The sequence below is a fragment of the Pinus tabuliformis genome, chromosome Q (assembly GCF_031772625.1).
Source record: "Pinus tabuliformis cultivar Carrire ecotype Pingquan chromosome Q, CPIR1, whole genome shotgun sequence".
Lineage (NCBI taxonomy): Eukaryota > Viridiplantae > Streptophyta > Pinopsida > Pinales > Pinaceae > Pinus > Pinus tabuliformis.
Genome location: NC_142296.1, coordinates 151,544,938 through 151,567,912, shown reverse-complemented (window position 1 = coordinate 151,567,912; position 22,975 = coordinate 151,544,938). Strand labels below are relative to the sequence as shown.

General features: G+C 41.7%; 1 protein-coding gene across 1 annotated transcript in view; it reads right to left on the bottom strand.

Annotated features, from left to right (window-relative positions):
• LOC149218705 (serine/threonine-protein kinase ATG1c-like) overlaps window positions 1-22,975 on the bottom strand; it is a 370,274-nt gene that overhangs the window by 88,519 nt on the left and 258,780 nt on the right. Inside the window, exons 9-11 of the mRNA XM_089384128.1 lie at window positions 21,401-21,455; window positions 20,743-21,149; window positions 20,289-20,653 (exon numbers count right to left, since the gene is read on the bottom strand). Of these exons, the coding sequence (XP_089240254.1) occupies window positions 20,289-20,653; window positions 20,743-21,149; window positions 21,401-21,455 (827 nt within the window). The remainder of the gene's footprint in view (window positions 1-20,288; window positions 20,654-20,742; window positions 21,150-21,400; window positions 21,456-22,975) is intronic.

The following is a 22,975-nucleotide window of genomic DNA, read 5'->3' as shown; positions in this document are numbered from 1 at the left end:
GAGCAGGAAGATGAGTCCTCATTAGGTCCACCTAATGAACAAGAAAGCACAAGTGTTGGGAAGGATGAGTTTATGGAAGTAATCTCCAATGTTAGCTTCCAAGGGGCTAATGGGATCATAAAAAGAGCAATCCTCTCTTTATTGAAGCAAGGACTTCGCTTGGAAGAAGATCATCCAAGAGAAGGTAGTCTTTCCTTCATTGAAGTGAGGACCTTCTTATCCTTAAAAGGATCATCTGAGAAGCATCAATTTCATCACCAACAAAGATATCTAGTTGAATATTCTATCTTCACAAGTAAGTACCTTTTCTCTTATAATCTAGTAAAATGACTTCATGTTTCAAGGAAAACCATAAGTTGGTTGGGATATCAAACTTCCTTGCATGGAAAAGAAGGATAGACATAGTCCTCGAAGTAAATGAAGTCATTGATCATGTCCATGGAAAAATCTCCAAGCCATCTGAAGATCAAGCACTATCTGAATACATGGAAAAGGATCTAAAGGCTCAAAAGATCCTTAAGGAATCTATCAAAGATCCTCTCATTCCTCATATAGCCGAGCTAGAGACATCAAGAGAGATATATGATGAGCTAGTAAATCTATTCTCTGGAAGCACAATAAGAAAGATCATATCACTTAGATCTGATCTATATAAATTGAAGGTATCGAAGGATGAAGGGATATCTTCATGCCTCTCAAAAGCATCTCAAATAAAAACTCAATTACAAGATCTAGGAGACATGGTATCTGATAAGGAAATGATCTCCAACATTCCAAATGCACTAACTGATGAACAAGGTAACCTTGTGTCCAATGAAGAACCTAGAAAAAGGGGTCAAACACTTACTAAAAGAAAAGGAAAGTTCGGTAAATTTGGTCCTCATAAGAAAAAGAGGAAAATGACTAAGGTTCAGTGCATTAGATGTCAAGAATATGGGCACTATAAAAGAGATTGTCCTCAAAGAGACAATAACAAGAGAAATACGGAAGAAGCCCATACTACCGAAGAAGTGGAAGAACCTGAAACAAAGAAGCCTAAGAAGGAGGAAGTGATAGATCTCTAATATGACTGAGATGATCTCCTTCAAATATTATTCTATTGTGTAAAGTATAGGTAGGAAGCTTTGTAAATAAGATAGGATGCATCATATTAGAGAATGGCATCATGGTAGAAGCATTAAGAGCTCATGACATAAGTAACATGAAAAATATCTGGGACAAAAAATCTATAGCTATGTCGAGCATAACTCTTGAAAAACTCATTGAAAGATACTTATGAAGAAGAAAGAGGCCATCTAGGACAAGGCCCATCATACATAACATATGCAGGATAGGATATAATAGATCCTCCAGATTCTCTGATGGAATCTTCATTGTAAGGTTCACTGATCATGAGGAGAGGCAAGTGTTTCATCAAGAATTCCAAACTCGTGGAATTCATGGGATAATGACATGATGACATAACAGGGAAACATGTCAATGGAATGAAGCTCCTTCATTCAAAGAAAATTGTCGCAGGAAGTCTGAGGAAAAGTGAGGTATGTATGCTCACAGGTGATATTATAGAAGTCATGTCATATGGTTGCAGACATCATGGATCAATGCTCTATCTTGAGTAGCATGATTAGAGAAAGGATATCCTCCCAGGATGCAGGAACGCATAGATCACATATTTACTAGATGAAATCAACATAATATGTCCTCATATGGAAGATGAGGTAACTAACTACAATTGAGGAACTCTAATTGGAAGTTACTGGGAATGAAAGATGTGAAGAAAGAAAGGAAGAGATCATGGAATAAGCAACACTGGGAAAGGCAATCAACATCTGAAAGACCGGGAAGATTTGACTATGATATCTCTGAGAAAGATATAAAGAATCTGATGGAAGTCTGGAAAAGATAGAGACCCTTGACAATACATATCTTTAGGAGATGTGTCAACATGTACGCTAGATGCTGATGCTTACAGGAAGATGTCATGATGAAAAACCATCACAAAGGTAATTATGATTTAAGTGTTCATTGCTTATTTATGAATTAGTATCTGGATGGATATATGCAGGGCTACCAAATGGAAGAACTTTGGATATCACAAGATAACCATATAGAAGGATACAAGATCCTTCCTAAGAAGAAAGCATGATGAAGGTAGCATAACATGAAGCAATGCCAGATGTAGACTAATAGCTCACTTTCTGATGAGAGGAATGATTACATGACTAACTCATGGATGAAAGTGACAAATGGTTCGTGCCCTATGAAGAAGTCCCCAAAATAAGAAGACTCCTTGACAAAGAAAATTCATGACATCAAAGGAAGGAGTTCTTCAAGCAGTTGATCATCTCATCATCTCCACCTGAGGAGCTGCTGTAGGTCCCAATTTAGGAGGGAGCCTGGAAAACAAGTTTCTTACTTGGAAATTCCTAAGCCAAGAGAGAGCTTAGGTACATTCCTTCTGTGGGAATGAGTAAATTCCTTTATTGGAATAGATAGACAAATTATTCTTGTCTTCACTTGGGAAGAAAGAATAGAGGATTGGGTAATCATTTGGCATCTGACACTCTTTGCGGATGAGATAGGGCATCCAAGATAAGAGGAGTTGTGGACCAATATTCTTTTAGGGTTGGGGAACCCAATATAAGAATAGTCCTCATGGAGCGAACTTTGAGAACCCGGGTGGGGTATGTTCTGAGAGAGACAATGATGAGACTGTCTATATATCATTGGTCTCGCCAGCATTGAGATCAGATCTTGTGGAGAGATAGAGTTGTTAGTCAAGGCCTTGCTGTTGATTTGGGGTAGCATTGGATGTGCTCTAGCCACAAAAATTGGTGGAGAGGCTAAGGCACATGAGATCTCCAATACCCAGAACGGGTTTGAGAGATATTAAAATAATTAATATTTTTAATGAAGTCCCTAAGTCTAAACTTAGAGAAAATAAAATATTAATGTGAATTAATATAAAACTGTGTTAGAATAGTCCAAAAGTCATGGATCAAGCCAGATCTAATCTTTGTCGTTGATTAGGGACTTAATCTCGGCCATTGATTTGTCAACGAGAAAAGTATAAGAGGAGGCTTGAGGGTCACTTGGAGAACACACCAAGAGATCAATATTTCGACTTTTTGGGGCTGGGTTCGCTGAGAAAGTTGAGAGAGTAATCAGAGTTGCAGCTGAGGGCCAGTGAATACAAAAGCAAAGAGACAGAGATAGCACCGAGATGATCAGCGCAGTAGCCAAGACTGAGGGATGCAGAACCAGCCAGGGGTTCATGCAAAGCCAGCCAGGGCTCACGTAGAGGTATCCAGGAGCTGCGCAATGCCTCAAAGGGCCAACATGGGTGACGCAGAGGGCTAGAGGGCTGACGCAGTGCCTCTAGAGGCTGAAGCAGACCAAGCCAGAGTGACGTTGGGCAAATGTTGGGCCAGAAAGGGCTGACGCTGTCCCTAGAGGCTGACGTTGGGGTTTCACGGGGCAGATTGGAGCTATGAAGTTGCCGGAGTGATTATCCGAGGTTTCAGCTGGAACATCTGTCTCAGAAGGAGAGGTACTACTGCTAAGATTATTCTCTGTTGGGTGAGCCGCTTTGGCACCCAGATTGTATTCAAAAACTGCATAATAATAAAACCCTCAGATAGCTACACTAGTTTTCCCGCATTGGGATTTTCCAGGGACATTGGTCCAAAAACAACAGTGTCACTTGTGTGCATGTTTTGTTTCATTCAATTGATGATCTGTAATGTGTTGAGCACGTACTTGTATTTATTTCCAGTATTTACATGGTAAATAAATTGTTAATTAATAGAACAAGTAGGTAGGAATAAATTAGTAACTAACGAGTTAGACATAGAAATTCCAACATGGTATCGGAGCATGGTTGCAGATTACAAGAGAACTGAAGACATCAGCCAAGCAGAGCGGCAGCAGCAGAAAATAGTTGTCTCGAGTGATAGAAGTTGTTCCTAGCAGAGAAGCAGCAAGGAAGGGGTGACGCAGTACCTAAGTCATCAAGCTTGAGTCGGGAAGAGGATCAACGCAGTGGTAGAGGGGAGCAGACTCGACCTACGCAGTGCCTAATCATCTTTCTCAGTCAGGAAGGAATGACGCCCGTGGCTAGGAGATGTGAATTTTGCTGGTGCCGAGATTGCACAGAGCCTAGAAGCTCTAGCCTTCAGTTTGTTGGGGCTTAGGAGGCTGTGGGTAAGTTGCAGAGTGAAACTGGTGGGGTACTGTAGTTAGAACAGTACCTAACAAGGCAAGACCAAGGAGGAGGGAGTTGCTACCGGGGATTTCTAGCAAGGAAATCCGAATCAGTAAGGATTGGAGTGGGGGCATCTCGACATTGGCAGAGGGGTTTCTAGGAGGGAAATCAAGGCTCAGAAGGAGTCACACTGAGAACTTCCAGGAGGGAAGTAGAGAAGCAGCGAGATGGCAGTGAACGGGGTAAGAGACCAGGATAGGTTAGATGGAGCCTCAAACTTCGTAGTTTGGAAGGCCAGAACCTTATCCATTCTAGACAGGAATCGTGTCAAGCACTTCGCCTTGACGACGATAGCAATCCCAGTTGACCCAGCTGATAACAACAAGTACAAGGAGGCAAGGGCGAGGGCCAAGAGCATCATTCTTGACAGGGTCAAGGACCATGTAGTACCACATATTGTCGAAAAGGACACGGCAAATGAGATGTGGGAGGCCCTAAAGAAATTGTACCAACATACTTATGTGCAGAGAAGGATGTTACTAGAAAATCAGCTGCGGTCATACTAGATGCAGAAGGGAGAATAGATCGACACCTTCCTTGGTCGATTGAAGGAGATTCAGGATCAGTTGACTTCCATAGGGGCCACGCCGAATCAAGAATTGATGGTGAGAACAGCCCTGAACGTAGTCTCTGAAGACTGGGAGGTGTTTGTGTAGAGCATACTAGGTAGGGCAACCCTTCCAGATTGGGAGGAAATGTGGGCGGCTCTTTGCCAAGAAGAGATCACAAGGCTGAGCAAGGCAAGAAGCAACGGAAAGGGGATCAGAATCAAGAAGGAGGAGGAGGTGGATGTTGCCCTAGCATCTGAGGGAAAGCAAGAGAAATAGAAGAAGAAGGACCTCTCCAAGGTCAAATGCTTCCACTCTGGGGAGTTGGATCATTATGCGACCCAGTGTCCAAGGAAGAAGAGCAAGGGAGAGGCCTCCGAGACCAAGGTTGCGCCAGCAAGGGCATAGAAGGAAGTGGAGACAAACGATGACTGTGCCATGAGTGCACACACACCACTTGAGCGGAAGTGGGGAGACATCGAGTTGTAGTCAGGTGGACTACAGGTGATGAGGGGCAGGATCCTGAAGGTACCCAGCCTCTTAGATTATACCTTGCTACGGGAGCACCGAAGAGGAGTAGCAGTACTGATGGATGCAGATGGAGCGACAGAGGGAGCTATAGTGCAGATTCCCAAGACAGTGTGAGGTAGCAGTGGGGGAAGCACGGGAGTGTTGCACCAATGCAAGATGGCACAGAGAGGTGTGCAACAGTGCGAGATGCATGGAGTTGTTGCAGCAACGTAGAGGTCAGAGAGGGAGCACTTGTTAGCGACAAAGGGAGTTTCAGCATCGAGAATGTCTCTAGCATGACAGAGATGTCAGAGTTGGGAGATCAGTGACTTACTTCTCAATAATTGAGTTGCAGTGCAGTAGCTAGCAGTGACAGTGCTATGGGCAGCACGATGCAACAGGATGAGAGGGAGTTGCAGTGCGGATGTAGCAGTGGCAGTGGCAGGGCCATGGGTAGCAGTACAGGATAAAGCAGTGCAGATGATGGGCAACAGGCCTAGCACAACACCGAGACCGATGCCAGATGATCAGGGTGATACTCAGTGAGGGGTATTGCAAGAGCACAGTCCTCGCTAAGAGGGAGTGTTGATTTGGGGTAGAATTGGATAAGCTCTAGCCACGAAAATTGGTGGAGATGCTAAGGCACATGAGATCTCTAATACCCAGAAAGGGTTTGGGCAGATTCTAAACAGTTTGAGAGATATTAAAATAATTAATATTTTTAATGGAATCCCTAAGTCTAAACTTAGGTAAAATAAAATATTAATGTGAATTAATATAAAACTGTGTTAGAATGGTCCAAAAGTCATGGATCAAGCCAGATCTAATTTTAGCCATTGATTAGGGACTTAATCTCGACTGTTGATTTGTAAACGAGAGAAGTATAAGAGGAGGCTTGAGGGTCACTTGGAGAACACACCAAGATATCAAGATTTCGACTTTTTGAGGCTGGGTTTGCTGAGAAAGTTGAGAGAGTGATCAGAGTTGCAGCTAAGGGGCAGTGAATACAGAAACAAAGAGGCAAAGATAACACCGGGAGGATCAGTGCAGTAGCCTAGAGTGAGGGACACAGAACCAGCCAGGGGTTAACGCAGAGCCAGCCAGGGCTCACGCAGAGGTAGATCTAGTTGTGCAATGCCAAGAAGGCCAACGTGGGTGACGCAGAGGGCCAGAGGGTTGACGCAATGCCTCCCGAGGCTGAAGCAGGCCAAGCCAAAGTGACACTGGGAAAATGTTGGGCTAGAAAGGGCTGACGTTGTCCCTAGAGGATGACATTGGGGTTTCGTGGGGCAGATTGGAGCTGTGAAGTTACCGGAGTGATTATCCGAGGTTTCAACCAGAACATTTGTCTCCGAAGGAGAGGTAATATTGCCGAGATTATTCTCTTTTCGGTGAGCCGGTTTTGGCACCCAGATCGTATTCAGAAACTGCATAATAATAAAACCCTCAGATAGCTGCACTGTTTTCCCACATTGGGTTTTTCCGGGGACATTTGTCCAAAAACAATGGTGTCACTTATGTGCTTGTTTTGTTTCCTTCAGTTGATGATCTGTAATCTAAGTTGCACGAAACGGGGAAACGGGGAAGCGAAACGAAACGCGGAAGCGAAACGAAACGCGACCTCCCCAAATTTTGGAAACGGGGAAATGCAAATATATATAATAATATATATATATATATATATATATAACTATAACTTTAGAAATGGTTGGACAGATATGAGGCGCAGACTTTTACTATGGTACTGGGGTTAGCACTGCTCTTTTATAACTTTAGAAATGGTTTCTAGAACAACTTAGAAACCCTAAAAAAAATTAAAAACTAATTAGAAAAAAAAAAAAAAAAAAAAACAAATCATTTTTTGGGGAAACGGGGCCGTACGGCCTGGAAACGCGTTTCCGGCCGTACGGGCACGTTTCCATTTCGGGAAACGTGCCCGTACGGCCGGAAACGCGTTTCCAGGCCGTACGGTACGCGGAAACGCATTTCCGTTTCGTTTCCGGCCGGAAACGGACCCTGTACCTGCGTTTCCTGCAACTTAGTCTGTAATGTGTTGAGCATGTACTTGTATTTATTTCTAGTATTTACATGGTAAATAACTTGTTAATTAACAGAACAATTAAGTAGGAATAAATTAGTAAAGTACATGAAGGGTTTCTAATGGGTTAGACTTAGAAATTCCAACACTTGCTATAGAACAATGTTGGTTAATATGATGCTAAACAAATGGGTTACCAATCCGATTCTTCTTATGAGAAATTCTTCAGACTGAGAATGACCAAGTACCATTATGAATACCTCCCTAGTTAAGAGGGAGAGTTGAAAAGTGTAACTAGGTTCGGTCTTCATAATGACATGTAACTGTGATTTTATGTAAGATATGTAAAGAAGAAATATATAATTATTGTAATGCTTGCATCATGTGTTTCATGAATAAGAGATTTTATTTTTAGTATAGGCTCCCGTTCAGAGCCCTTAGGAATTTTAGTCATCTAGTCATAAAAGTATAAAGAGTCATTGTCATGTAATGAAGACATGTTACACATTGTAAAGAGTCACACTTGTCTATGTAAAGTCATCCTCTAAGACCTTGTCACTAGCTTTCTTCAAGCCGAACTACAACAAAGGAAGAAATCTAGAAGATGATGTCGACCCTCCTCCAAGTGATCATGTCGACTAAAGGACATGGGAAAACAAGTATTAGCAGTGCTCAGCCTCATTTGGAGGCAAGCAATTTGGTGAAGAAAACCTACTATCATATGTGTGAAAAACATCTAAGAAGGATTCGAAAAGAGTAACGAAGAACAAAGGAAGGATAGCGAAGGGAAGGAACATTTTGGAGGTCTAATTTGGGGCTAGTGTACTCTCCCATGTGCGAAGGCAACAGATCCTAAGGCATCAAGAGAAGGTCGAAGGCTTGCAGCTACATTGAGGTGATCTTGTCTGGGTAGAAGATATCGCTACAAGAAGTTGAGTAGAAGTGCAATAAGTCTCTCTCTTAAGGAGACTATTCAAGGAAGTAAAAGTAACCTAGGGTTTTTGAAGTAGGGTTTGGACCTACAAGAAGAGACCAAAATTTTGAAGGAAGCCAAAAGAGCAGCAGGAGGCTAGTGACTTGGTCTTGGGAGGGTCTTTGTCGTGGTCTTGGTGTTCGTCAATTGAAGATCTATAAGAAGAACTTTGTTTGGGTTTTCCTCTCAAAAAGTGAGAGGTTTTGGCCTTGGCTGACAAGCCTATATACTATGTCTCTTGTCTCTTTATTTGTTCATGGTAATTGTTTTGATGAAAAGAACACAATAATAATTACAAGAAAGAGAAGATCATAATTAAGAAGCAAAAGTCTATCACAAGGAATTATCATAAGTAGAGAAATCACCTGACTATTTATGCCCTAGATTTTTCAACATCCCTCACACTTCGTTCCCCTCTCATCATAACCTTGTGGCATATACAAAGCATAATATTATAAAAAGTGATTGTGATAGGGAGTTCTGGAGAGTAATCTTCCATTTCACCATTGTGTACTTAAAGGGAAAGCCCTGCACTTCTAGATTGACATATTCTCCTTCTCCTAGGGTTTCCTTTTACCTCCAATAGACATCACATTTGTGAAAATTATATCACTACAGCAACTGATTTATTTTTCCTACTTATTTCATCATAAGTTAGTCATGAAATTACTTCGACAAACATTAAAATAAATATTGTTGCAGATAGCACACTGTAATACAGAAACAAACATATGCACACATTGACATAGTTATTTTGGACTAATGTCCCCGTAAAAACCCAATGTGGGAAACCGGTGTAGCAAGGGAGGATTTTATTATTTAGCAATTTTCTTGTACAATAGGGTGCCAAACTGGCTTACCCACAGAGAGACAAACTTCCAACAATTTTCTAAAGCTAGCGTAGGCCCTACTGAACTCTGCTACAGCTTAAAACCCTCTGCGTCAACCTACTGAGGCTCTGAGCAGCCTCTCTGGGCTTCTGCATCACTCCTGCAGCCTCTGCGTGGATGACATAGGCCCTTCTGGCTCTGCGCAGTCTCTGCTGCCTCTGCGTGGCTTCCTCTAGCTCTACGTCTACCTCTTCTGCACTGATCTCCCGTCTCTTTGTTCCGTACTTGCTGCCTCTTGATTGCTCTCTAGACCACTGGTTCAATTTCTCAGCAAACCCCGCTCCTGAAATTGAACTGACCGGTCTCCCTCAGTGTATTCTCCAAGTGCCCCTCAAGCCTCCTCTTATACTTTTTATGTTCACATCTCAACGACCGATATTAAGTCCCTAATCAACGGTTAAGATTAGATCTGACTTGATCCATGTCTTTTGGACCATTCTAACACAGATTCATATTAACACACATTAATATTTTATTTTCCCTAAGTTTAGACTTAGGGACTCCATTAAAAATATTAATTATTTTAATATCTCCTGATTTGTTTAGAATCTGCCCAAACCCTTTCTGGGTATTGGAGATCTTATGTGTCCCAACCTCTCCACCAAATTTTGTGGCTAGAGCACATACGATGCTACCCCAAATCAACACTCCCTCTTAGCGAGGACTGTGCTCTAGCAATATTCCTTACTGAGTATTACTCTGATCATCCGGCATCAGTACCTGTGCTGATGCTAGGGCTTCCTGCCCAACATCCTCTGCATTGCTGCCTCCTGTACTGCTACCCATGACTCTGCTACTACCACTGTTGCATCTGTATGACAACTCCCTTTACATCTGTGTTGCTACTGGTCCTTTCTCCCAACACTGCATCCGCACTGCAACTTCCTCTGCATCTGTGCCATTGTTGGTCCTTTCTCCCAACACTACATCTGCACTGCAACTCCCTCTTCATTCGTGCTGCTAACACACTACTTCTGAAAGGGGTTCTTTACCATCCCCATCTTTTCCCTAAAGTAGTCAAATTTTAACTTTCTAAGGGCCTTGGTGAGGATATCTGCCACTTGTTCCCCTGTAGGAGTGTAGCTCAACTATACAACTCCTCGTTGGACACAATCTCTGACAAAGTGACACCGGATATCAATATGCTTTGACCTATCATGAAATACTGGATTCTCAGAGAGTTTGATGCAACTCTGATTATCACACATGATCCTGGTCGCCTCCATATTTCTTTTGAATAGGTTTACCAACAGTTTTCTAAGCCATATGGCCTCACACGAAGTTGTGCTTGCTGCTATATATTCTGCCTCAGACGAACTCAAAGCCACAGACTTCTGTTTCCTACTACACCAGGAGGTTATTCTTGATCCAATGTTGAAACAGTACCTAGAGGAACTTTTCCGATCCACTGAACTTCCTGCCCAATCTACATCAGTAAATCCACTCAACCTAATATCCTTCCCTTTGTTCTACAAGAGCCCATAATCACCTGTTCCCTGTAAATACCTAAGAACGTGCTTGGCTGCTGCCAAATGAACCCTCTTTGGTTCCACCATGAACTGACTAAGGGTGCTGACAACGTAGCAAATATCTGGCCTGGTATTGACTAGATACATCAGGGACCCTATGAGCTGTCGGTATAGAGTGAGATCGACATCCCTATCTTCTAATGCATCAATCTTCTTCTAGTTGGTGATCATTGGCATAGCCATAGGTCTATAGTCTCCCATCCTGAGCCTTTTTAGGATTTCTATAGCATACCTTCCTTGCCCAAGGAAGATTTCTCCTTTCTGTTGTCAAATTTCCAACCTTAGGAAATAGTGCATTCGTCCCAGATCCTTCATATCGAACTCTGTGCCTAGATTTTTCTTGTAGTCTTCAATGAGTCTAGATGATCCTGTCAGGAAGAGATCATCCACATATAATACTAAGATAAGTGGCTCATTCACTATGACCAAATAGTAGAGATTCGGATCTGCGTCACTCTTGACAAACCCCATCTTCTGCAAGTAGACATCTATTCGACCATACCATGCTCTTGGTGCCTGCTTCAGCCCATACAAGGCTTTCTTTAGTCTGCATACATGAGACTTCTTCTCATGAGTTTCAAAGCCCTCTGGTTGTTCAATGTATACTTCTTCTTCTATTACCCCGTTCAGAAATGCCGTCTTGACATCCATCTGATGGATCTCCCATCCCATCTGGGCTGCAAGAGATATCATGGTCCTAATAGATGTATACCTGGCTACCAAGGCGAAGGTTTCCTCATAGTCAATCCCTTCTTTTTGAGCATACCCCTTAGCCACAAACCTGGCCTTGTATTTTTCAATGCTGTCGTCCGTAGCATATTTGATCTTGTAGATCCATCTTGAACCTACCACAGATCTGTCTTGAGGCCTTAACACCACCTCCTAGACATCGTTTACCATTATGGAGTTATACTCCTCCACCATCACATCTAGCCAAACCTGATGCTGAGCTACCTCCTTGAAGTTGGCAGGCCATCTATCCTGAGCTACTAACGCCTGATACCTGTCTTGTTGTTTTCACTCCCTTTTACTGTTCCTTGGCTCTCCGATGAAGTTTTCTGCATCACGCAGAATCTGACGAAGTTCCCTGCTGGTTCTTCCTCTGCCAACAGGTGCTTCTCTTCGCTCCTCTTCCTCATCCTGAGAATCTTCTTGATCTGAGGAAGGATTCTTCACTTCCGTTGGTTGAAGAGGCATGACCATGGATCCTCTTTCGACTACTCCTTGGAAGGCATTTCGTGAAATCTTCTGAAAGCTCTATCCTCCATGAACTTTACATCTCATCGTACTACTACCTTCCTGCTCTTTGGAAGATAGATCTTGTATGCCTTAACGTTCTCGCTATATCCTGCCAAATACCCCTTTTCTGCAGTCTAATCCAGCTTCTTCCTCTTTTCTTCGGGTATGTGACAATATGCCAAACTCCCAAATATCCTAAAATGACTGACTTCAGGTGTCTTCCCAGTGAAGACTTTCTCTAGAGTAATCTTGCCCAATGCCCGATGAGGAGCCCTGTTCTGAACATATACAGCTGTGTTGCATGCTTCTGCCCACAGGAATTTTGGCATATCCTGATCATATAGCATGGCCTTAGCTGCTTCTACAATAGTCCTGTTTTTCCTTTCTGCCACCCCATTCTGCTCCGAATTGTAGGGAGTTGTCCACTCTCTTCTGATGCCCTCCTTAGCGCAATAATCAATGAAGTCCTTATTGACATATTCTCCACCATTATCTGAGCGCAAGACTTGTATTTTATTACCTGTCAGATTCTCCACTAGAGCCTTGAACTCCTTGAATCGACAGAAAACCTCATCCTTGGTTATAAGAAAATAGATCCAAGTTTTCCTCAAGTGGTCATCAATGAAGGTAAGGAAATACTTGGCACCACTGAGTCCTTTGACGAACATAGGTCCGTAGATATCTGAGTGTATCAATCCTAGTACACTCTTGGCCCTGTGGTTGCCCCTAGGAAATGCTGCCTTGGCATACTTTCCTAGAGTGCATCCACTGCATACATCATCTCGTTCTGTACTCAGATCCGAAACTCCTGTTACAGTGCTCCTAAGAATTTTCAGAGCTCCATGGTGCAAGTGACCCATCCTTTTGCGCCATAGTTCATTCAAGTCTTTGTCCCCATGACTGCCTATTAGTGCCATTGGAGATTCTAGTTGTAATCTGTACAACCGATTACTTTTGTTCCCGATTTGCACTTTCTTTTTCCAGCTCGGGTGTTTGACATATACCTTTTTCTTGATGAAGTAGACGTCATAGCCCTTGCCTTGTAGTTGTGACACAGAGAGTAAGTTCATCCCCAATCCTAGCATATGCAACACATTTGTGGCACAGAACCACTCTCCCGATTCTGTCTGAAAAACTATGGTATCCTTTCCTACTGGAGTACACTTTGCCTTGTTCCCTGTGGTGATTTGAAAGTTCATCTTCTCCTCTCGATATTTTGAGAAACACTCCCTGATTCCCGTCATATGCCATGAGGCTCCACTGTCTATATACCATACTTCTGATGATGCAGCACTAGTCATACACGCCACTTCTTTTTCCAACCTGGAAGCCAACATAGAGAAATTGAAATCTCTCTCTCTTGTGCAATCTTCTGAAAATCTGCGAGTCCCCTGAGGTGGATGCCTCTGTATCGTGGTCTCGATCCATAACTGATTTTCCCTTTCTGTCTCTGTTTACTTGCTCTGATACCATGTGAAAATTCTATCACTGCAACAACTGATTTATTTTCCTACTTATTTCATCATAAGTTATTCATGAAATTACTTCGACAAACATTAAAATAAACACTGTTGTAGATATCACACCGTAATACATAAACAAACATATGCACACATTGACATAGTGATTTTGAACTAATGTCCCCGGAAAAACCCAATGTGGGAAAACCGGTGCAGCAAGGGAGGATTTTATTATTCAACAATTTTCTTGTACAACAGGGTGCCAAACTGGCTTACCCACAGATAGACAAACTTCTAGCACTTTTATAAACCCAGCGTAGGCCCTACTGACCACTGTTACAGCCTAAAACCCTCTGCGTCAACTTATTGAGGTTCTGCACAACCTCTCTAGGCTTCTGCGTCACTCCTGCAACCTCTGCATGGATGACGCAGGCCCTTCTGGCTCTGTGCAGTCTTTGCTGCCTCTGCGTGGCTTCCTCTGTCTCTACGTCTGCCTCTTCTGCGTTGATCTCCTGTCTCTCTGTTCCATATTTGCTGCCTCCTGACTGCTCTCCAGACCAATGGTTCAATTTCTCAGCAAACCCCGCTCCAGAAATTGAACTGACTAGTCTCCCTTAGTGTATTCTCCAAGTGCCCCTCAAGCCTCCTCTTATACTTTTTCTGTTGACATCTCAACGGCCGAGATTAAGTCCCTAATCAATGGCTAAGATTAGATTTGGCTTGATCCATGTCTTTTGGACCATTCTAACACAGATTCATATTAATAAACATTAATATTTTATTTACATCATTAAAAATATTAATTATTTTAATATCTCCTTACCTGTTTAGAATTTGCCCAAACCCTTTCTAGGTATTGGAGATCTTATGTGCCCCAACCTCTCCACCAAATTGTGTGGCTAGAGCACAACCGATGCTACCCCAAATCAACAACATTTTGCAACCTCCCACCTGCTTCATCCTCCATGTGATTGTGTTCACATTCGCTTCGGGCTTTGTTATATGAGTAATCACACTAACAAACATATGTATATTGATATGATGATATGTTGGTTGCACTAGCCTTATGATTACACTTAGTATTGACCTTACTATATGTTAGGGTATGATGCATTGTATGCTCATTTCCTTATTAGAACTAACATTATATGATATTTCTCATGGTAGATTAGCTGCATTTAAATTAAAATTGGCATATTTTATTTTTTCTGTTGATTTTACCGCTTAACACTAAGCATGGGTAATCATAAGACACCGTGAAAAACATGTTACCCCATGGGTTTAGTCATTGACATGTGCAGTTAATAGGTCTATGGTAACCAAGAGATTGTTGGAGTTCTCGTGACCTCCCATTTGAGTAGCTTTGTCCACTTCTTCGAGAGATCACGTCCCAGTTGGAGCCAGATGTTACCCACCATTTTGTGGGTGATATCCCTAGGAGATATTTTTTCTCCAAGATGGTCCTTAACCGGTAACTAGCAGCCACCAACTAGCTCGTTGTGCCACTTCTCCGCCACCTAAGCCAGCCATGTGGTCCCTCACCATCTGCCATGATCGTATGTTTGAAAGTGGGCCTCCCGAACCTAAAGGTATTCCTTGTCATTTGGTAATTGAGTATTATAGTTTACTTATCAAGGACACTTCTGGGCATGGATTAATGGGGGGTTTCGGCAGAAAGAATGGGCTAGGTTTGTGCTCTTCTCCCCTAGACCCCGTTTGATGTTAACCTTGGATTCCAGTCCTGTGGGATCTCTTTTACTAACCATTTGGCTTTAGTGATGGTACTTCATGGGAAACCCTGATTTTGGTTGCGTGGTCTCGCTCCGTCATCCACATATATTTCCCCGTTTCCACTCATTCCATTCATCATTTCTCCCCCCTGGATTGACATAGGGTTAACCTTCCCCGTCCTCTTGCCCACACCTTAGGTCAGGCCTAGAATGTTGCCCTGAAGGTTGATGCAGCTAAAAGAAAGGTAAAAGCATAATTGGCCACTTTCAACAGGAAATATACCACAAATTGCAAAAGATGGCCAAGACAAACACATTTACCACGTGGGAAAATCCAATACATGAGCTCCACCCCATCATCATGGCCATCACTTTGGTTCTTACAGGCTCTATGAAGCTCCTTCATATAGGAACCCATGATTGTCCCAACCCCTGGTGGGCAATGAACCGCCCTACCTTAAAAGGGGGTATCCACTGTTATATCTCACACATCATGCTCTTACCCCTTAAGCCCCAAGCAGTTAATTAAAGAAAAATCATAAAAGGAAAAAGACATATAAAGAAGGGTGGAAAAATCAAGGTCAGGGCACCTCATGTACCACGATTTCTCCCTCTTATACATTATATAACCAAGTGTGGGCTTCCCCTTTACTAGCTACCCTTGTACCCCTGCATGTGGCCCAGGGCTGCCCCTTTTCATTCCCTACTCCATTCATCTCTTTACCACATACCGCCACCTTTTAAAGGATGTACCTTGGACATATTATCCCCTTTAGAAGTAGAAACCACCTAATGGGATACTTGGTTAACCCCATTTGGAGCTTGGAGACATTAGCACATGCCAAAGCCCATTATGGAAGGGCATGCCATTATGAAGTCCCCACCTGTTGTCCATGGTTTGTAAGCTCTTTTACTTGATTTCCTTGATGACTTATTATACTGGAAGACTAGGGGACGCATTGGATCTTATGCAGGATTGCAGGTGGTCTCCATCTTAGGTTTGGTCTCCCTATACGGGGTCCTAACCCTCCAAAGGGCTACATTGGCACATGTAGGGTGTGTGTTGAGAGTCATGGGCCTCCATAGTAGTAGACAACACTCCATGGATCCCCAGATATGTTCAGAGATTGCTCGAGATTCACCTATTGGACGAGGAAGATGCACCTAGTTCACCTTTGCCCAGTCAGCGCCACAGTTGTACCATGCACTTGGCAGATGACCCAGGGCTTGTATGCTGATGTGGCATCATTTACACCATCATCTTAGCCCTTACAGATAGTCTACAAGCATCTTAGACTTACTTGGAGACCCATGCGGTTACTTGTGTGCCCTCACAGCCATTGGGAGCACCACAAGTTTATTATGTGAGGAACAAGGGGCCAGCCCCTTGTCCATGAATTTTGGAAGTCCAACTCACCATTTTGGCACTTATGGACTTCATCAGGCCTCTTAGAGAGCCCAACGACATTCATTATTGATTATTCGACCTCTTGGGAGGCTTATTATTTTATTTATGAGCTACTTTGGTGGGCTTGTCACCAGTAGATAGTTATTTGCACAGTAGATAGTTATAAATAGGAGAGACATGAATTCATTTGTATCATCACTTTGGATTGGATCATTCTCTATGTTGAGAATTTCACATTTCTTTCTTGGAGGATGAATTGGAGCATGGATGAATTTTGATGTTTGGATTGGATTTTCTTATCTTGGAGCTTCTTTATTGGCAAATATGTTGATGGTTGGGTATGTTCTCTAACATGTAAGTACACACATTTAATGCTATTCCTGTTTTACTTTGTCATATGATTTGGAATGGGATTTTCGATATACTAGGGCTAATTGCTAAATTGCATAATTGCAAAATTGTGGAATTATTGTTTCTCTATAACATCTCTCAATCTATGGGCCATGTATGTTGAATGAAATCTCGTAGGGATAATTCTACTATTGAATTTATTTTGATAATCCATCTCTTTCTGCAAAGTGAAGTATAAAGCTTTAAGGTCACTTGTTCTTGCCCTAAAGGCGAAGTGAAGTAGTTCTTGAGGCCTCCTTGACTGAGAAATGAAGTCCCTTTTTCCCAAGGGATTAGGCACTATTGTACCAATAGGTGATCCATCAAAGAACCATTTTTCTTCACCTTTCCCCCTTCATTCTAGGTCTAGCCACATTGGGCCACCTAGGGCATCACTTTCACGAAAAGTAGCCATAGAAAGAATTCGATCTCCTAGCCTCTACTGCGTTGGTGTGTCCTCATGGTCTCCTCCAAATTTGAAGAAATTTCGATGGTGGGATTGTGAGATATCCCAAGTCCTGGCTCTGAGATCAAACTTTGCCCTGATGTTCCCTAAGTTAGTACCTCATATGATCAATTTGACACCTCTAAGTGAAAACTCTTGTTTTGATCCTCTCTCCTTCCTTGATTGTGTTAAGATCACCATTGGTTTCTAAACTCCCTCCCCTTAACCTAGGATGGGTCCACTTGGTCCCGTGTGGTCCCACACCTTTGAAAAGTTAATTCTTCAAGAACCACTTGGGAAACCAAGTTCAATAAGGATTTTAGGGATTGGGAAACTCCTTTACAAGGCATATTTCTTAAACCTACCACTTAAATTTTTACGTCCTTGTAGAAAGCTTTGTACCTTGCCTAAAGAAAAAGCAAGCTCCATATTTAACCTCCTTCTTTGGAAAGGATCATTAGGGTCACTTCACATCCATTTGTTGATTCATGCTTCACAAGTGACTTTCTATATATCGGGTCTCTTCCCATTGGTGAAAGTCTATAAAGAGTAGGGAGTCTTAGCTGAGGTGACCATGGGCTAAGTCTCCATCGTTGCCCTTGGCCTAGCAGTTGTCCCTTAAAAAGCCCCTTTTTGGTCCCTTGCTAGTTTGAGCGGTAATTGTCCGTAGGCCTTAAAATTCTTGTGAAATCTTGAATTCCAAGTGATCCTTGAAGGATTAGTTAGGTCAAGGAGGTAGGGTTTAGCAACCAAGGATACGCTTGACCTATTTTGGAGGGATAAAGGGACCAAAGGAAGAGTTTTTAGTGCAAGACAATGTGAGGATCCTAATGAAGTCTTTAGCCTAAGGTAACAGAGAGCAAGATTGATCTTGAGGCTAGGGCTTGAGGTATCTCACAATCCCAGCGACGAAATTGCTTCAAATTGGAGGGTGTCTAGGAGAAATCCTGACGCAGAGAATGCCAAATGATGGAATTTTTTCAGTGGGTGGTTTGCAAGATAAATGACGCCCTAGGATACCTAGAGCTAGACCTAGAAAAGAAAAGGTGAGAGAAGGAAAATAAGTTTAAGGTGATCACCTCTATGGTGGACCAATGCCTAATCCTTTGGGGAGATTTGGAGTCAAGAGTAATTGTGACTATGGATATTGAATTTTCTATGTCAAGGAGGCCTCAAAGAGAACTTTGTCTAGTATTAGGGTAGCAACAAAAGCAGCTTCAACAACCTTATACTTTGTTTTGCAAAATTGATGGCTTATCAAGATGAATTTCAATGAAGAAGCTTCTCTAGGAATATTCATTCATAATACATGGCCCATACATGAAGCATCACTATCTAGAAACTGAATTTCCACAACTTCGCATAAATGGATGCAATAAATTAGCCCTAGTATAGTGAAATCCCAGCAACAATGTATGTGACAAAAATAGAAAGAGAAAATAGCATTAGATTGCACTTACATGTATTATGAGTATATCAAACCATCAAGAATTTGCCAATCAAGAAGCTCCAAGACAAGAGAAAATAATCCAAACATCAAAATTCATTCCATGCTCCAAAATTTGTCCTCCAAGAAGGATAGCGAAGTTCTCTAGAGAGATACAAGTCCAATCCAAGTGATGATGCTAAAATGAATTCACATCACTTGTATTTAGACACTTCAAATGAGTTCTATTTAGCTAATTAGGCCTAATTAGCCGCTAAAATCCAATAATGTACAAAATAACTAATATTTCGTAACAAGACCACCAAACTAGCTCATAAACAAAAGAATAAGCATCATCCCATTGTTGTACTTGTCACTTAGTCTAGTGATAGCCTTGTATGATACCCCTCTCCAAGGCCAACTAAATTTTGCAGCAACAACTCCACCTTGGGTGATCGGGATGAACACCTCATACTTTCATGTCATTCCGTCAAATCGAAGCAACAAGTGGCAAGCAAAGTTCTAGGAGTAATCAAACAATAGAATGGTGACACCCCAAGTCTCTCCTCAACGTCCCCCTCTAGGAGACTAATCAATATCATCGTGACAATATAGAAGTGTCAACATACATCAGTTCACACATTCTCAAAGCGTTAGAGGGATCAACTCTAGACAGATCTAGAGCCTCAAAGCATTGGAGGGATCAACTCCATACGGATCTAGAGCAGGGCACTTCTTTCCCATCAAATTACCTCCCAATTCCAGAGCAACACTCAAAGATCTACTGAAATTTTATTTCTTTCAACCTTGGATGCTAGGAGCATCCCTCGCTCCTACATCCCCCCTAAAGATCCTACGACCAAACCCCCTAGTGGCTCCAGAATACTCCAACAGCAAGTTTGTGTCCAATTCGCCCCCCTCGCCCTCAACCGTCAAACCTAGGAGACCTTGACATCATTGGGTTCATTATCAAATCCCTCTCTCTCTCTCACTCTCTCTGTCTTGAAAGGTTCTAGAGTTGTCCAATTTTCTAGTCTTGGACAAACTTAGTATTTTGTATCACTATAAATTTTCATAGCTATAAAATGCATCGTGATGTTCACAAGGGGAATCGAGCTCAAATTAAATCCAACTGCATGCAAAGGAGTTACCACTGCAAGGACACAAACAACACCCTATCCAGCAGAGTAACAAACCCAAGGATGATCATAATAATGAAGGTACTAATACAAAGTCACCTAGACCAATAAAGACATGATACATCTGAAAAAGATAGAAGACACACCAATGATGAATAGGCATGATGGCTAGGACTAGGGGTGTACAAATATTGTGACCCTATATTGACTTCAAAATAACACATTGTCTATTCCATCTAGCAGACAAAACACAAAACAATTAAATGAGATAAGCATTCGGCTGTATATTCAAATCATACCTTCTCCTTTGCTAACTCAGTGACTAAATGAGCACACCTTTGCAACACATCAAGCCGTGTTGGAGGATGATCTGATGGTCTCTCCAACATATCCCGTGAACTAATCGATGCCTCAGAGGTTCCCAGTGGTATTGAACTTTGGCTCTCAAGACTCTCAACGCCACTTATGGAACCCTCAGTTGCCCCAACAATTTGCGTTGGTGCATTTATGCTTTTCTGGATTTTCCTTGATGGGGAAACAACAGATTTACTTTGGGAATGGTCTAGTCCAGAGGCACCAAGAAAGGAAGAAAGAGTCTCTGTTGAAGCAGCATGAACATTGACAAGAACATACTCCTGCTCAATACACTCCAAGGAATCCAACACTGCAGACAACATAAAACTTCATAAGTATTCATCATTAGACCCATTAAATAAATTTTATAATCAGCATTTATCAAAATCTTTTACTGACCTTCTTTTGATGAAATTGTGTCAGTGAGTTCTTGTTCCACATTGGCTGCTTTTTCACCTTCAACTATTGATGCTTTTTGGGGTGCACTTTCAAATGACATTTGAAGCTTGTACTTGGAAGTAGAAAATTGCAAATTAGTACCAATGTCTAGGCTATCAGATGGTGCTTCTTTACTGGTAGGAAAACTCTTATTAGAAAGAGTTCTTTTGGTCAGCATATTTGCATCAAGATGGTTATATGAGCTGGAACTAGATGATGTATTTTTTGTTCCCAAAAGTGATGAACTAAAACTATGTCGATCCTCATCCAAAGTAAGAGGTAAGCAGTCATCTTGTGATGCATCTGCAGTTTCAACAACAGTACTATCTCCTGAGCCCATTGAGGTATTCCCATAACCACCTACAGGCCTGAAATAATGAAGAGTCAGTCAAGCCAAAGCTGTACATGAATTGAAATGAGCCAATCTCATAATCACATTGCTAGCAGACTAGTAATCCATCAATTAATATAGTCAAAGGCTCAGGATAATCAACATTGCAACAGCATGCTGTAATTAGCATACTTATTTGAAACTTATAACTGTTGAAACAAAAACACAGAAGAAAAATAATCAATTAAAAACTCTCGATAAACAAGTGCATTTGCAGAGGAAACTTACCTTTGCTCTATCATAAACCTGTGATTGAAGAACTCCTCAAATGACAACCGCTCGACTGAAATGATTGAAGTGAATAAGCAAGATCAGTCAGCATGTTCTTTCTGATGCATTGTTCACTCTATTTCCCCACTTGAAATACAACAAGCATGCTCATCTAGGAATTATATGAAAAAATAAAGAACCATAGGATAATGCAAATTGGACACAAACAGATTTGGCCTTGTACAACCCTAGACATGATTTGATGAAAGAAAAACCAAGAGGGCTTGCCACATAAATCCTTTGATTAATACACACTGAATAGATTCATTTGTTTTCTACTCTGCCACATTAAACTACACCAGGGCCAAAATTTTCATTATTAGACTCTAGAGAAGCTACGTTAATCATAGTCAACAATTATTGATTATCAAATATGGTAAGCACACTATCTATGTTTCAATGTTCTTCCACCAAATCGTATTCCCCTAAAAGGAAATTACTGTAAAGTGACATATAAATCTATCTAGTCTTCCTGACCACAATATCTGACAAATATCTTGAAAAATACAATATGCACAAATCTCATATCAAGATTCATTGCACACAAGAAGAATATTCACTTTAACCTGACTATTTGAATTTCCAACTTAATAACACCTTTTACTATCTCGCGTAGTACACCATAAATTTAGGAGTAGGTTGATTTCCAAGACAGATTTCCCAATACTAAAACTGGGGTATCTAAAGGAAAAGACTACAAGCACTCACAGAACAAAGGAAAACTCCAAAACATAAGGACTCTCCAATGTGAAAATTTCAAGCCTAAAATCCTATTGCAACCACTGAAAATTATTTTTCTAATTGTTAATAAATTTAACAATTCATCTGCGACAGCAAATACCAAATAATTCACACTGCAACCTTCACAAATAAAACTGCAGAAGAAAATAGCGCTGGAAACTAAGAAAATAATAGTGCACACACATAAATATTAAAAATTAACACAGTTATTTTTGTACAAATATCCCAGGAAAAACCCAATTTGGGAAAACCGATACAGCAGCTTAAGGTTTTTATTATTATGCGGCAGTGAAATGAAAATCTGAGTACAATCTATGGATGCCCAACTGGCAATCCAAACAGCGAAAAAATCTGGCCAAAATCTTCTAAGGGAATTTCCTTTCCTCCACAAGCAAGCCTGGCACAACTCTGCCTCAGAAAACTCATCCTCTTGGACCCTCTGCGCAGTTCTTGCGCAAACCCTTTGACGTCTAGTCCGGAACAGCCTATGATCAAGTCATCTTGCCTGTCTTTGCTGAGGAAAATGATTCTCCGGCCTTCTGTAAGACTTTCCAGGCCTCTGGAAACTGAATTGATTTTTCTTCCAACTAAATCGAATTGCTCTTCTGAAACAACTGCACAGTCCTCTATGTTGCCTCACTGGGAACAACTCGGCCTCTTGATGTTGCCTCTTCGGATCTGGAAAACTTCCTCCGGATCATTGTCTCTGCTTCCTTCTTTCCCTGTCCGGCAACAGTGGTTGCTCTCTGGAAATCAAACTGCCAAGGAAATGGAACTCCATAAGTGTCTCAA